The following is a 17,047-nucleotide window of genomic DNA, read 5'->3' as shown; positions in this document are numbered from 1 at the left end:
GCTCTCCATAAACTAAGCAGATGGCTTTACCTGACGTCAGTAAATAAGTACTAAGAAGCTCATGTTTACATTCTTCATAAATGTTTTATTTAATGTGAGCTGATAACTTTGAAGGCCAGCTTCTTTCATAAAACTCTGTTCCAACGCATTTAAAGTGAAGCTGCATTCGCTTGTACAGGAAAAACAAACAGTCTCCTTCAAAATAACAATAAAGTTGTATTGTGTGGTGGCTGGAATATGACAAACTATTTGATCTCATGTGGACTGGCCACATGTTGGATGTGCCACAGATGCTGTACAATGTCCAGGTATGTTTCAAATCATTTCATTCTTACACCTTCACTGCTTACTCAAAAAGTAGGTCCATATTATCCAAACATCAGTGACACAGGGTTCAAAACTGGTCTAACGCATTCTAGGACAAGTGGCAGAAACATTATCTGTTCCCACTACAACCTCACAGAAGTGGACATCGGAGCAGCCAACCTTAAACAAAGAAATGTGATGCTTGTCAAGTATTGATGAAAAAGAACCAGCTGGCCTGTAGTCATTATCACTTACTGTATCCTCCAATAAAGACAGATTGGTATGGAATGTGCGAGTCACCAGGAAAGAGGGACCAAAGCTATATGTCAGCCGTGGGAATGAGATGGCCTTGCACACTATTCTCCCAATGACTGAAATGTATTTTAACTTAAAACTTGTTATATAACTATGGGAAACCTCTTCTGTTTGTTTATAAGGAAACCCATTAGCTTCCACAACAGTGGTTGCTAATCTTCCTGGGGCCAAAACCATCAAATACAATCAAATAAAATATTACACAATAAAGTGGATACCAAATATCTGCATAATTTGGCTCTTATATCCACAGTAAATGTTTACAATTAAGAAAATATAAGCATATAAATATCAATGACACTGAAATAAAATACACAAATTTCCATTACAAATGACATTGCCCTCTTACAGTATTTACAATGAATTAAAAGCTGCCTAAATAGGCTTATAAGTGATTTTTAAAATTATGAATAGAAGCCAATTCTCTAAGTGCATAAGGCAACTTATTCCACTGAAAAGATGCTCTAAATATAACAGAGGTTTTCAAAAAGTTGCGTTTAACTCGAGGAGTTACTAAATTGCAGTTTGTTGAAAATCGTGTACTATGATTATGTATTTCATCTGGATATTGCAACTGAGCAGAAAAAAAATATGGTGTGTTTAACAGTATTGCTTTTTTTAAAAAAAAAAATACAAGTAAGCCATCGTATAATTCAGCTTGTACAGAAAGCCAAGAAAGTTTATCATGCATTTTATCGATATTTGTATAGTATGAACACTTTAACACTAATCTGGCCGCCTTGTTCTGGACTAACTGAAGTCTGTTCAGAGCTGACTCACTGTTACCACTTCATTGTATCCTAGATGAACATGTTCATTTGTTACTTAGACAAAGTTTACTTCTTTGATTCCACCTTCTTGCATGATTTGGGATATGCATGTTTGCAAATTTGTTGCTGTTCAATAATGTCATCAGTAAGTCCACAGTAAGAGTGTTGCTGTTGAGGGAAAGCAAACAATGTTCTTCATGATTGATGCACCTTCTTCAGCTTGAAATTGTCTTTTAAAGCACTGTTGGTATGTAATCTAAAATCTGAGTTTTGCTTCTGTCAATGAAGAATAAAAAAAATTGGCACAGAGTTTAGTAAAGAAAAAAACGAGCGAGTATTTTCTATGTGTCTTGTGATTATTCATTTTTAAGACATGAGAATGTCTAGGCTAGAATCTTTTCCAGCTGTCATAGGATGAGAAGGCAGGGTACACCCTTGTCATGACTTTATTCCAAGGCTCTCACGGCAATACAGACAGCAATTCATGCTGATATTTATAGATCTGGCCAATAGGAAGAACATGCCCACACAAGAAACCAGCAGGTGGATATTTCCTCAGTTTTGCCCAAGTTCACCTGGTCTAAGTATAGAGAGGCAACCTGAACCCTTCTGTCATTGTGCTTATTCTGAGGAGAGGAAGAGTTTGGTCTGTCTGCTGACTTCAGCCAGGTATTGGATGTAGAGGGCAGTATAAGTAAATACAGTATTTTGGTAATAATGTGTGAGAAGTTTGAATGCTTTGCTTTTCCTGCAGTGAACACAGCTATAGACACACACTAGGAAAGTCACAGGACTGGATGCCATAAAAGTAATGTGTCAGCAGAGATGGGCAGTAACGTGTAATCCGATTACTTTTTTCAAGTAACGCGTAAAGTAAGGGATTACTATTGCAAATTAGATTACTGTTACTTTCCCATAAGCACGCTGTGTTACTGCATTACTAAACCGTGATTTTGTTTGTAAGAGTGTCTCATGACAACGAGCGTGTGATGTCCGTGGCAGCAACAGACGTGTGTAGATCAACAATGGATAATATGGAGGACGGGAGAGAGTACGACCATGCAGCTTTTAAAGCTTGGAAGTACTCACATTACTTTGAGTTTGATTCCGTAAAAAGGGTAAAATTAAACTTCAAATCTGAGCAAGCACTGAGCACGCTGCCACGGGAATGTGAAATTCACAGAGAAACCCCCAAATCCCTCCACTGACATGACCACTGCGGTGGCAAACCTCCACCAGTCCCACTCCTGCTAAACAGGTGAAAGTAGATTTAAGAGTGGCATGACTTAGTGCTGCTGAATCTTTGATTTGAGTTTTTTCTTTTGCTGTGCATTACTTGGATCTATTTGAAAGAGTGAGTGTACACACATTATTTTATTTTATATGCTGAATATGCAGAAAACAGGTTTAACTGTTAAACAATTTTCTTCAAGTCAAAGACAGTTACATATAATAAAATGTTTGCTCGATGCAATGTGCATAAAGTTAAAAGATAAAAACTAATAAAACAATTTTTAAAAAGAGGCTTTTCCATTTGATTCAATTTTATATGATGGATTATGCAGAAAAATGGGCTGAAAGGTCTATTGCTTTATTACCTATTCAGATTGTGTATCATGTTTTTAAACTAAGTAATAAAATAATAAAGTATATAATTACTGTTGAAAATAAGTAATCAGTAAAGTAATGGGATTACTTTCATGGAGAAGTAATTAGTAACTAATTACTATTTTCAAGTAATGGTGAACAGTGTTCTGACTGCTGTCTGACAGACTTAGTAAAGACAGGCTAATGAGATTTTTCTTTCTTTTTTTTACAGGCCAAAATGAAAGTTTTTTTTTTTGCTATAATCACACTTTGAAAACAGCAGAAGCAAACACTGGACATTACTTCTAAGCTAGATTTGAGGTCTTACCTCCGATGTGATGCGTAATTGCCAGTAATGTGTCCACTGCCATCACAGCCTGGAGTAGGACACCTAGGGTCAAGAACACATTCACAGATCAGTGTAGTGCTTCTACAGACTTTTCAGAAAACAAAAGCTTTCTTGTGCACATATCCTGTGTCTTGCATTGTCTTTTGCTCCCATGTTTTCATTTCATTTCATTTAAATACTCTCCCTTTCTAAAAGAGAAACTCATAATTACATATGCAATAAAGCAAGCAACAAAAATCGACTGGTACTTAACTATAACACTTTTCTTTATATATATATATATATATATATATATATATTTTTTTTTTTTTTTTTGTTTTTTTTTCCATTTTCACAAATACCGTAGTACATAATTACATAACATAATAATGTGTACAGTTCAGAGCCATAAACCCCCCCCCCCCAAGCAACCCCCCCCCCCAAAAACACCCCACAAAGCAATAACAACAAAACAAAAACAAACAAACAGACTGAGAACTAAACACAAAACAAAACACCAGCTCAGATCCATCTAAAAATAATACAGTACAATACCTGTGGTCCCAGTAGTACATTGCAGTTTGAACACTCAAGAGAATCCTTGTAACATAATACTAGAGACATCAGGTTCCACATAATTCAAGTATGGTTCCTACACCTTGAAGAATTGGTCTGTTTTTGAGTGCAGTACACATGTAAGATATTCCAATGGCACTAGATCCAACACTACTCTTTTCCAACCTTTAATAGTTGGTGCTTTTTCATTAATCCATTGGAGTAGTATATTCCTCACCGCATAGGTGAGAATACAATACAACCTCCTATTATTCTTGGATATTAACCGCCGGCTGGGGAGACTCAGTATGAGAGACAAAGGGTCCATCTCCAATTTACAACCCAAAATCTTCTCCATTTCAGATAACACATTAGACCAATATTCTTGCAATTTCAAACATGAACAGAAGCTGTGAGTTAGGGTACCAATTTCTGTCTTGCATTTGATGCACATGGGTGAAAGGGTAGGATTATATTGATGTTTAGGGGCAGGGATAGCTCAGTAGGTAAAGTGGTCGCCCCATGATCGGAAGGTCGGCGGTTCGAATCCACTTAACGGCTACCCTGAGGTACCCCTGAGCAAGGTACCGTCCCTACACACTGCTCCCCGGGCGCCTGCTTAGTGGGCTGCCCACTGCTTCACTGAGTGAATGGGTCAAATGCAGAGAAAAACAAGTAATTTCCCCATGGGGATCAATAAAGTATCCATTATTATTATGTCTGCGAAATATGGATATATGCATTCTGTGTATGATTTTTAACTGTATTGCTTTGGTACGATTACAAACTGAGATTGATTTGGCATAACTCCAGACATGTTTCCACTATTCATTATCAATTATTATACCTAACTCCTTTTCCCGTGTGCCTTTAAGCCTCTGTGACATCACTGAAGGTACAGAATATAAAGCCGTAGAAAATATCTTCACAGGTACCTCTTTATCTGTTAAAAATAATAATTTCTTAACATGAGAGACTTCATGACTCTCACTGAAGTTAGTACTGTGCAAGATATAATGCCTTATCTGTAAATAATGGAAAAAGTCATGTTTGGGGAGAGAATATTTCTCAACCATTTGGTCAAATGGCATAACCACATTGTTGGAGAATAAGTCCCTCAGTCTGTGAACTCCTTTGTTCTTCCATTCCTTAAAACCTATATCAAACATCCCCGGTTGAAAGTGAAGATTATTCACAATAGGGGTGAACATAGATGTTAACTTCAACCTTCCCTCAATTCGACATACTGACCGTCAGGCCTTAAGTGTATTAAGTGTGATTGGATTATCACAGCCCGATCTAATATCTTTAAAGTTCTTAAAGAACAGTTATTAAGGGACAGTTAGTCCCTTAATGGATACTTTGAAAGAGAGGTTTCAATCCCCAACCAGATAGAGTGTGAATTATTTGTGACCCAGTCATGAATATAGCACATGTGAGTACTCAATTGATATGTACTAATACAGGGGTGGGCAACTCCAGGCCTCGAGGGCCGGTGTCCCTGCAGGTTTTAGATGTGTCCTTGAACCAACACAGCTGATTTCAATGGCTAAATTAGCTCCTCAACATGTCCTGAAGTTCTCCAGAGGCCTGGTAACGAACTAATCATGTGATTCAGGTGTGTTGACCCAAGGTGAGATCTAAAACCTGCAGGACACCGGCCCTCGGGGCCTGGAATTGCCCACCCCAGTTCTAATATTTGGTAAATCTAAACCCCCTACTGAACCTGGGAGCTGTAGTGTGGCCATCTTAAGTTTTGGTCTGCGTTTGCTCCATATAAAAGAGCTTAGCCAGCTATTCAGATCCTTCATCACCCTATTTGAAATTATAACTGGAATAATTTGAACAGGATATAACAGTTGAGGCAAAATATTCATCTTAACCATTGGTATACGTTCTAGCCAGGAAACAGGTAGGGAATTCCATCTCTCCAAATCCTGCTTTACCTTCTTGAACAGAGGGGCAAAATTTGCTTTATACATTTGTTTAAATTTTGGAGTTATAAATAGTATACAAAATCTGTGGGGGACCTCATGAAGAGGAAAGAAAACAGTCCAGTTGGCACTGAATTAAGGCTCCCAGTTGGCATAGCCTCCGACTTAGTCAAATTTACTTTATAACCAGAAAACTGACTAAATGTATCAATATTTATTTATTTATTTATTTATTTATTGTCATTGTCAGAGAACAATGAAATTGCATTTGGGGCTTCCGTACAACCCGTAAATAAAATAATGAAGAAAATAATAAATACCCCTTAAAACCCAAGTGTAAATATTTAACCCAGTGTGACTCCAGTGCAATAAGACAATCCTTAGCAACAACATGAGAACATGACAAGTAAACATGAGAACCTGACAAGTAAGTTCAGTGCTATTAAGAAGTTGGATATGGTTATTGTCCGTGAGAGGGGGGCAGAGAGTTCAGGAGCCTCACAGCCTGTGGATACAGGCTGTTGGCCAGTCTGGATGTTCTGGCCTGTATAGACCTGTACCTTCTCCCTGAGGGCAGCAGATGGAAAAGGTGGCGCGCAGGGTGATGTTGGTCCCGCAGAATACTGTGCACCCGTCTCAGACAGCGAGTGGGGAAGATATTACTAATCTCTGGCAGACTTATTCCAATAATTCTGCCAGCTTCTTTCACCACCCGCTGGAGTGCTTGCTGATCGGCCTTGGTGCAGCTGGGGAACCACACTAGAAATCCATACGTCAGAACGCTGCTGATGGCACAGTTGTAGAAGTTCAAGATCAGAGATCTGGGAATGTGTGCGCTCCGCAGTCTCCTCAGGTAGTAGAGGCGCTGTTGGGCTTTCCATGCAACTGAGGTGATATGGTTGCCCCAGGACAGGTCCTCGGTCACAGTTACCCCCAAGATAATAATGTTAAGTAAAGCCGGTACTGATGTCTTGCATCCAGAGAAAGCACCAAACCGCCCATGTTCCTTTGCTGAGCAGCCTGAATCAGACTGAGAAGGGGCCTGACATTGTTACGGGAATTACGGCCTTTTATAAAGCCTGTTTGCTCTTCTTTAATAATTAGAGGCAGGAGAGTTTCGAGTCGAGTAGCTAATATTTTAGAAAGTATCTTCTGGTCCACATTTAGAAGAGCTATCGGTCTATAAGAGGAACAAGACTCTGCACACTTCCCCTTCTTCAAAATAAGAGAGATATTAGGTTCCCTTACAGTCTGAGGTAATCTATTACGCAAGAACGAATATCTAAACATATTAAGTAATGGGTCTATTAACAGCTCACTGAATTCTTTATAAAATTCTCTACTAAAACCATCAGGTCCTGGGGCTTTTCCGTTCTTTAAAGTTTTTATAGCGTTTAGTACTTCCCCTCTAGAAATGGGAGCATTGAAGGTGGTCTGTTGTTTTGTTGCTATGGTAGGCAGATTGAGCCTGGAGAAGAAATCCTCCATTAATTCCAGTGCGTCAACTGGTTGTTCAGATGTATATAGTCTACAATAAAATTCTTTGAAGATGTTATTTATGGTTTTACTATCATATACACGCTCATTCTGAGCATCACAAATAACTGTAATAACTTGTGTTTCGGATCTTTTCTTGGTAAGATATGCCAAGTATTTTCCGGGTTTGTTTCCATGTTCATAAAATCTTTGTCTACAGGGAGTGCAGAATTATTAGGCAAATGAGTATTTTGTCCACATCATCCTCTTCATGCATGTTGTCTTACTCCAAGCTGTATAGGCTTGAAAGCCTACTACCAATTAAGCATATTAGGTGATGTGCATCTCTGTAATGAGAAGGGGTGTGGTCTAATGACATCAACACCCTATATCAGGTGTGCTTAATTATTAGGCAACGTCCTTTCCTTTGGCAAAATGGGTCAAAAGAAGGACTTGACAGGCTCAGAAAAGTCAAAAATAGTGAGATATCTTGCAGAGGGATGCAGCAGTCTCAAAATTGCAAAGCTTCTGAAGCGTGATCATCGAACAATCAAGCGTTTCATTCAAAATAGTCAACAGGGTCGCAAGAAGCGTGTGGAAAAACCAAGGTGCAAAATAACTGCCCATGAACTGAGAAAAGTCAAGCGTGCAGCTGCCAAGATGCCACTTGCCACCAGTTTGGCCATATTTCAGAGCTGCAACATCACTGGAGTGCCCAAGAGCACAAGGTGTGCAATACTCAGAGACATGGCCAAGGTAAGAAAGGCTGAAAGACGACCACCACTGAACAAGATACGCAAGCTGAAACGTCAAGACTGGGCCAAGAAATATCTCAAGACTGGTTTTTCTAAGGTTTTATGGACTGATGAAATGAGAGTGAGTCTTGATGGGCCAGATGGATGGGCCTGTGGCTGGATTGGTAAAGGGCAGAGAGCTCCAGTCCGACTCAGACGCCAGCAAGGTGGAGGTGGAGTACTGGTTTGGGCTGGTTTCATCAAAGATGAGCTTGTGGGGCCTTTTCGGGTTGAGGATGGAGTCAAGCTCAACTCCCAGTCCTACTGCCAGTTTCTGGAAGACACCTTCTTCAAGCAGTGGTACAGGAAGAAGTCTGCATCCTTCAAGAAAAACGTGATTTTCATGCAGGACAATGGTCCATCACACGCATCCAAGTACTCCACAGCGTGGCTGGCAAGAAAGGGTATAAAAGAAGAAAAACTAATGACATGGCCACCTTGTTCACCTGATCTGAACCCCATTGAGAACCTGTGGTCCATCATCAAACGTGAGATTTACAAGGAGGGAAAACAGTACACCTCTCTGAACAGTGTCTGGGAGGCTGTGGTTGCTGCTGCACGCAATGTTGATGGTGAACAGATCAAAACACTGACAGAATCCATGGATGGCAGGCTTTTGAGTGTCCTTGCAAAGAAAGGTAGCTATATTGGTCGCTGATTTGTTTTTCTTTTGTTTTTGAATGTCAGAAATGTATATTTGTGAATGTGGAGATGTTATATTGGTTTCACTGGTAAAAATAAATAATTGAAATGGGTATATATTTGTTTTTTGTTAAGTTGCCTAATAATTATGCACAGTAATAGTCACCTGCACACACAGATATCCCCCTAAAATAGCTAAAACTAAAAACAAACTAAAAACTACTTCCAAAAACATTCAGCTTTGAAATTAATGAGTTTTTTGGGTTCATTGAGAACATGGTTGTTGTTCAATAATAAAATTATTCCTCAAAAATACAACTTGCCTAATAATTCTGCACTCCCTGTAGTAAACTTAAGGTTAAGTTCTTAATCTTGTGTAAAAAGGCTATCTAAAGTTGATCTGACAGCAGATATCTCTTGCAGTAAGGCAGGAGTTGGGGAATCAGCATAAGTACTTTCTTTTGTTTTAAATTCTGTCATTAACTGATTCTGCTTCCTCAATTTCTGCTGCCGCTTATTGGTATAATTTAATAGTTTCCCACAGTAGGGCAGAGTCATTTGTTGACTGCCGGTTGATGTACAAAAAATATCTAAACTCAGTGTTGAAGTAAGATATAAATGTATGGTCCTTTAGAATAGTTGTATTTAACCTCCAGTATTTTCCTCTGTTTACCATATCTTTGAGAGAGAGATCCAGCATTACATTGGCATGGCCTGAGATTAGAATACTACTAATTTCACACGATAAGACTAAGTGCAACAATAGCCCTGGTAAAAAAAAAAAAAAAAATCAATCCTAGTTTTATTCTCCATACATCTACAAATCTCAAATCTTCACAGATAGAATTAAGTGCCTTAGCTTGTGGTGAGAGAGGCAAAGGCTTGTGGGGGAGCCTGTCAATAACAGGATTCAGTATACAATTGAAATCTCCCCACACTATAGAAATGTCAGAGTTAATCTCAGCGAAGTCTGTAAATACTGTGGTCATAAAATCAGACGAATGAGCAGGATGGTAGTAAACATTCAATATAGAAACAACCATACCCAATAATATTCCCTTGACTATAACATACCTTCCATGCCTGTCCTTGACACACTCTGTATTTGAAAAAAGGGGGCTTTTCCTCACAAGGATTGCACCCCTCTACTTCTTGAGGTAAATGACGAGAAAAATACCTGTCCAATTCCACCTTGCGGTAATTTAAGGTGTTCTACATCATATAAATGTGTTTCTTGCAAAAGTACAATATCAATGTGTTCTTTTTTCAGAAAGGTGAGTATTTTTCTCCTTTTAATACGATTATGGACCACTCTTACATTCCATGTACACAAATGCAGCTGATTACTTGCCATATTATTTAAGTCACCTACTGATAGACAAGTTACTGACGAGTAGTGTCTTCCTGCCTCTGTTCAAGTGAATGAAGCAGCGAAACGGCCTCCTTCGGGGTGTTAAATCTCCTCTGAGTCCCGTTCACCATTACTCTCAAGGTAGCTGGGTATAGTAATGCATAGTCCACATTCATCTTCCTCAGCCGCACCTTTACATCATCGAAAGGTTTCCGTCTTCGAACGACCTCAGCTAATCATTAAAGAAGGAAATCCTAGATTCCTTACATGTGGGGCTGTCCTTGTTAGATCGGTGGGGTCCGAGCCGACGAGCCGCCTCCATCACGCGTTGTTTATCTGCATAGTTGTGAAACTTCATTATAAGTGGCCTGGGATGTTGATCAACGCCAGGCTTCGGTGCTGAGGATCGGTGTGCTCGGTCAAGTTTCAGCCTCCCTGCCTTTGTGTCCATCTGGAGGTACTCCGGGATCCACTTTTCAAGGAACTTAACTGGATCTGGGCCCTCCGTGCCTTCAGGTAAGCCGACTATACGTACGTTGCACCTGCGACCTCGGTTGTCAAGTTCATCTTTATGTTCTAGCATCTCATGTATTTGTTTCTCGAGTTGTGCCAGCTTAGCCTCTGATAATGTCGCCGTGTCCTCCACATTAGCAATCCATTTCTCCGCCTCATTCATTCTGGTGGCGATCGCCTGCAGCTGTGAGGTCTGTTTTTTAATAGCTTCGAGAACAGTAGAAATCTTGGAGTCAGTTACTTTAGTAAGATTATCAGTTATTCTATCCAAAGCGTGAACAATACTTGGTTCCATAGAGCCGGGACTAGCAGACATGCTCAGTATCTCCGGTATGGTGCCTAGCTCCTCTTTGTTTTCAGCATAACTGGGAGTTTTCCTCAATGATTTTTTTGTACTTCTGTCCGAGATTTTTAGGAAGTAACTGTTCAGGTTCATGTCAAAACACTCCCCTTTGGAAATTCTGTACTTGACGCCGTTCAAATATAAAGATATGAGATAAATATTAACAAATACCACTGGAGCTCACTCAGCCACAATGTCTACTCTACGGCGCCATCTTGAATTCCCCCCTAACACTTGTCTACTCTGAGTACTCTTTTGTGCTTTTTACTACAAGCTTCATTCACCCAGCCACACACATGTTCAAACCTTGGTGCCCGCTCTAACATTCACACACACCCTCCAGTTGTGAGTCAGGAGCATTGGGAGGAACTTGAGTTCAGTACTTGAGGATACTGACCCACCCATATTCTGCTTGGTAGATGACCTGCTCCATAAGGTGACAGAAAGTGACAAACAAGAGACAGAAACCTTCTGTCGCTTGTTTCTTGCTCACCCTGGCTAAATAATAGAACTTGTGGTCTTCAGCATGCCTGTTGAAAAGCAGAGCAGCTATGAAAGACCACGGGTTTGTTTGTTTATCAAACAATGAGACAGTGAAAGAGGCTATTTTAACAGAGCGTTATATATTTATCAGTGACTTTGTAGATAAGATGAAATTATCTTTATGTTCCTCCCATTATGAAGATGATCACCAGTGTCCTGAGTCATGTATCTCCTTCTCTCCAATAAAAGTGAATGACTTAGTTACAGTAATGGGAAAGATGAAACCCTCATCATCCTCGTTAGAGATCTTGCCTCCTTCTGTCCTGTTTGGAACTTTCACAATCACTTCATTGCTGTCTATTATTAGCAACTCACTGAGAAAAGTTTGTGGGTTCTTTCAACACATCACATTCGATCGGGGACCCCAGTTTACATCCTGCATTTGGAGAGAGTTCTATGCCATTGTCGGTGCCAAGGTTAGTCTTTCCTCTGGCGTCTATCTGCACATTAACAGGAAAACCAAACGAGCCAACCAGGAGTTAGAAGCACTGTCCACCTGGAGCAAGCAGCTATCCTGGATCAACAACACAGTACCGTGACGTCTTTGGCTATGGTGTCTCTACATTTAACATCTATCAACCTCCTCTGTTTCCACCAACTGAAGCTGAGAGTTCTGTCTCTTCTGTGCAGCAGCATCTGGTTAGCTGTTGGCACCTGGAAGGCCACTTAGGCTGCTCTCCGCAGGACAATGAACCAAAATACGCACATTGCTGACTTGCTGACGCCAGGTTTCTGACCAGCCTACTGACCTGGTCAGAAAGTTTGTTTTTCCACAAAAGATGTTCCACTCAGAACAGAACCCAAAAAAATATTACAGTTGCTTATTAACCCTTTGAAAGTGAGGCCTTGAATAATCCTTTGTCAGTAGTTTTACACTTCTTATTTAATATGAGGATACACAAAGTTTTCCATCTGTCCCAATTGAACCCCCACAACCCAAATTTCAAAATTTCTTTGCAAGCACTAATTTGCATGACATATTTCATTGATATAATTTCTCACATGCACACGTCTTCCTGCCCTACTGACATAATCCCTCTTAAATGTATTAAACATTTAGCTATAATTTCCTATAAACCCCTCTTGAGATTCCACTGCTTTAGATCATTACAGACCAATTTACAAACTGCCATTCATTTAAAAAAAATCTTTGCAACTGGGTTTGTTTCTCTGCCACAGCTCTTAATTGTACAGCTGGTTTTCATCACACAAGGTTTGTAAAAAATATTAAAGACTTACACAAGAAGCTCTTTTTTGCTGTCTTTGGGCTGAAACTTGACCTTGAAGCTGGTGGTGGTGACCTCACCGGGGTATTTCCTGTCCTCCAAGTTCTCTTGGTCCTCTTCCTCACCTTCAGATGAGGTATATGAGGGAGCTGTGTACTCCACCTAAAGCAAGGTAAGACATAAGGTGCTTGTAGCAAGGACCCAGGCTGCCAGACAGTTTTTCCCAAATGTGAATTTTTTTTATTTGTGCAAACAATTTAGGAGACAGTCTGCTCCATGCTCTCACGGCTTCCTGCCAAACAATAACCGAAAGGGAGGAATCCCGTTGAGGCCTGGGGCACCTCCTGCACTGTAAACAACAGAAGGGTTGGTGGGGTGGCTGAAGAAGAATTTAAAATTCATGTTTCGTGCAGTTCTTTTAGTGTACAAGACATGAACAGAGGCCCCTGGCCAGTCAGTATCTCTTTTGGGATGCTGGTTAACCAACTCCGGACACTCCAGGCAGGACATGTGCCATCGGCGCACATAATCCGCCTGGAAAATCATTTTCCACGGCTTCTTCTTTCGTGCGAGTGTTATGAATCACTTAATAAATCCATCAATTTTAATCACTTGGTCAAAGGCTGAGCATAGGATGTCATCGCAAGACTGTTATAATAGGAAATCGTGTGTGGAGTGAATTACTAGAGGCAGCGGGGCCTCAAGTGAAGTACCTGCCATCTCCTCCTCCCCAGAGTCAGCATCAGATGACTCTGATGCATCACCAGTGAGCACAGACACTACACACCGCTAAAGGTCGTGAATGCATCCCTCATACTGCCCCAAAAGGTTAATAAACCCTGGCCAATCTGTCCCCAGAATTAAGGGATGTGTCTGGTGCGAGCTAACTGCAGCCTTTACTCCATGCATTTTTTCACCTGTATTTAATTTGATTGATTGATTGATCATACTTTGTTCATCACGAGGGAAATTGGGTTAAGGCAGCCAGCCATGCCAGCGCCATCTTACCCTTCCGACCATACATACATTACACAAAGATCATATGGGAAAGACAGGTCAGAGAGGTATAACAATGGTAAATACACAACATGAGGAAATACGAGGAGAAAAAAGAACTCCCCCCAGACTGAGCTCCAACAGGGAGATCAGTTTGAGAACAGAAAAAAAACAACACCTCAGCGCCTACAAAAAGCACATGACTATCAATACACTATAGAAACACGAGACAAGCAACAGGGGAGGGTAAAGGGTAATAGAGAGCCGGTGTAAACAGCGCATCCGGTCCTGCAGCATGTCTGCGTTGGTCCAGTCGACCGCTATCTTCCCCGGGAGGGGACAAGCATCGAAGGCGTTTGGAAAGGGAGGGGGGATGAGTGTGTATCAGTGTATGTGTATGTGTGTGTGTGTCCAGAGTTCAGCTGAGACAGTGTCCTTCGCCCTGCCAGGCTAAGTAAACAGTCTTCCAGCCAACCCAGGTGGCCTTGCATAGGGGAGGAACAGTCTAAGCACCGTCTGTTATCAGGGTGTTTTTGTTCAGCTCCAGCCTTGAGATCACAGCTGGTGCTGAAGTGGTAGCCGCATGAAGTGATGGTGGCTTTTACTTTAGTGCGAACAACTCTTATTCTGAGTGCTTCTCCAAGGTGTAATCCAATTTGCGCTCAGAGGTCTTATTCTGAGTGTTCACGGCAGCTGCAAGCTTCTCCAAGATCTTATCCGTGCTGCACTCAATGAGCCCATTTTGAGAACTCACGCCTCGTCCCATCGTTTCAATCCCAGCGGGCAGCCTTGTGGGGGTTTGAACAGCCGGTTTCGCTTTCTTAATTCTTCGATAAGCCAGGGCCAAGCCAGCTCCGATCAGCAAGAACCCTGTTATCATGGTTCCGAATAGATAGATATCTTCAGCGTCTTCGATCGACAGTCCCGCCAGGCACACAACCCTCGAGTAATGCCACCCGTCCATCAAGTATCCAGCAGGGAAAGTACCTCCAGGACACTCAGGCTCACCCGAGCCCAGACTTCTCATTGAGAAAAGGGTGTCAATTGCATTCAGGGACCAGTTGATCAAATCCATAATTCCTCTCTGTGAGAGACTGTTCCAGGGAAAAGTAATACAAAAAACACAAGACTAGACAAGGACACAAGAGGCCAAGCAGGGAAGCTAAGGGAGAGGAGGAGAGGAGAGGAGAAAAGTGTCACGGTCCTGGGTCGGTGACCCAGCGCTTTTAGTTTGTTATCATTTTTTAGATGATTGTTTAGGTTCTGTGTTATATTCGGTCTGCCTCTGAGTCTGCGTCTGTATCTGTCTGTCTATGGTGTCACCCCATCTGTTTGTGAATCTGTCTGTTTAGTTCAATGTCTTGTCTGGTTCCATGTGTCTGAGTTTCCTGTTTTATTGTGAAGGTCCGTGTCGTATGTGAGTGTGATCAGGTTACGTTTCCCCTGTCCCGTCAGCCCAGATTCCTCCCAGCTGTGTTGCCCTCCTGTCTCTCACCCCCTGATTACTGGTGTGTGTATTTAAGCCCTGTGTGTTTTCCTGCCTGTTGCCGGTTCGTCTGTGTTCCTCCGTGTCAGTCTGTGTTATTCGGTGTCCAGCTCGTCTCTCTGCCTCTCATCCCCTTTTGTATCATCTCAGGTTTGTCATTTAGCTTTCCCAGTTCAGGTCTTTAGTTTTGTCTTCCCTCTTGCCTGTTTGCCTTCTCACCCCTGTATAAATAAACTCACCGGCATCTCATCCACTGCCTGCATCTTGGGTCCTTCTTCTAACTCCACACGGCTCGCCTCGGCAGCCGTGACAGTACGAACCGGCCACTATGGACCCAGCAGCATTCAACCCGCCCAAGGAGCTCCGGGAGGACATTATTTACTCCGTGGACAAATTAATTAACGCGTGGCTGGAGCACGAGGGGAGAGAATTTCGCCAAGCCGTGGCTAATCGGCTACAGCGCTTGGTTTCTGGTCTCCCCTGGCTGCTCAGCTCACTTCACCCGCTCGCACAGAATTTCATTCTGAATGGACTCCGTCTTCGCCCCCCGGCTGTTACCACCCACCCTGCAACTCATGCTTCACTGCCCGGCCCGTCAACCCAGCCTTCAAGGGGGAAACGGCGCTCACGCTGCCGACGCTCCTCGCCACAGTCGGACCTGGGGATTTCCGAGCGGGCAGCTGTGGTGAGTGGACAGGACAGTATTATTGGTCTGAACTGTTTACTCAGGGGTGATGTTCTGTACGGCACAGGACAAAAACTGTTTATGGCCTGAAGCTCAGTTAGCCGCCCGGCCAGAAGCTCAGTTAGCCGCCCGGCCAGAAGCTCAGTTAGCCGCCCGGCCAGAAGCTCAGTTAGCCGCCCGGCCAGAAGCCCAGTCGCCACCTCCGCCACATTCAGCCTCACAATCCATAGCTCAATTACAGCCACAGCCAGACTTATTACAAACCCTGTTACAATCCATGGCCCAGTCAGTAGCCCGGTTGGCAGAAGAATCATTAGCTTTATCCTCAGTTCAGCCTCCTGTTCAGCAGCCACCAGCCCTGCATCCTGTGTCAGTTGCTCCACCACCTGTTCAGCCATCACCTTCACCTACTCCTCCTGTACAGCAAGCCATGTCAGTCCAACCCATAACGGACAGTTCAACAACTTCGTACTCTAAGCAGAGAGACAAACCCAATAACAATGGAAACATTCCTCAAGAGCTGGCCAGTTCTGAGACTGAGACACACTCCAGGGCCTCCCGAGAGGCTGGGTTTCAGCCCCCAGCTGACTCTGGACCCCTGGAGGTTAAGAAGCCAGCTGAGGACTGTACCGGACTGTCACTGCCTGAGCTGAGTCACTGCTCAGTGCAGCTGCAGTCTGTTTTATGTTTGCCAGAGGCCCGTGTGCCTGCTGGTTCTGTTGCGTCCCTGCCAGAGGCCCGTGTGCCTGCTGGTTCTGTTGCATTCCTGCCAGAGGCCCGTGTGCCTGCTGGTTCTGTTCCGTCTCTGCCAGGGGTCTCCGCACCTGCTGGTTCCGTTCTGTGTGTGCCAGGGGCTCCGGTGCCCACTGGTTCTGAGACTGTTTTTGCTGGGGGGCCCGAGGAGCCCGTCCAGCATCCGGCCTCGTCAGCTGGGGGGCCCGAGGACCCCGTCCAGCCATCAGCTGCAGTCTCATCACCAGCTGCAGTCTCATCACCCTCGCCCGCTGCAGTCTCAGCTTCAGCTTCAGCATCCTCATCAGCTGCTTCGCCTAGCCCAGCTTCAGCATCCTCATCAGCTGCTTCGCCCGGTCCAGCCTCCGCTTCTGCTTCGCCTGGTCCAGCCTCTGTGTCTTCATCCTCATCAGCCTCGCCTGGTCCAGCCTCCGTGTCTTCATCCTCATCAGCCTCGCCTGGTCC

At 42.9% G+C, this 17,047-nt stretch overlaps 1 protein-coding gene across 6 annotated transcripts in view; it reads right to left on the bottom strand.

Moving 5' to 3' along the window:
• The window catches only part of LOC113013941 (myelin transcription factor 1-like), a 68,613-nt gene that overhangs the window by 33,426 nt on the left and 18,140 nt on the right, over positions 1-17,047 (bottom strand). For all 6 annotated transcript variants that reach the window (XM_026155190.1, XM_026155189.1, XM_026155187.1 and 3 more), the window contains 2 exons: positions 12,697-12,845; positions 3,307-3,369 (listed from right to left, as the gene is read on the bottom strand). In XM_026155190.1, the coding sequence (XP_026010975.1) occupies positions 3,307-3,369; positions 12,697-12,845 (212 nt within the window). The remainder of the gene's footprint in view (positions 1-3,306; positions 3,370-12,696; positions 12,846-17,047) is intronic.

The sequence above is a fragment of the Astatotilapia calliptera genome, chromosome 20 (assembly GCF_900246225.1).
Source record: "Astatotilapia calliptera chromosome 20, fAstCal1.2, whole genome shotgun sequence".
In the NCBI taxonomy this organism is placed as follows: domain Eukaryota; kingdom Metazoa; phylum Chordata; class Actinopteri; order Cichliformes; family Cichlidae; genus Astatotilapia; species Astatotilapia calliptera.
Note: the sequence above shows the minus strand (reverse complement) of the source record. Positions and strands in the feature narration are given on the sequence as shown.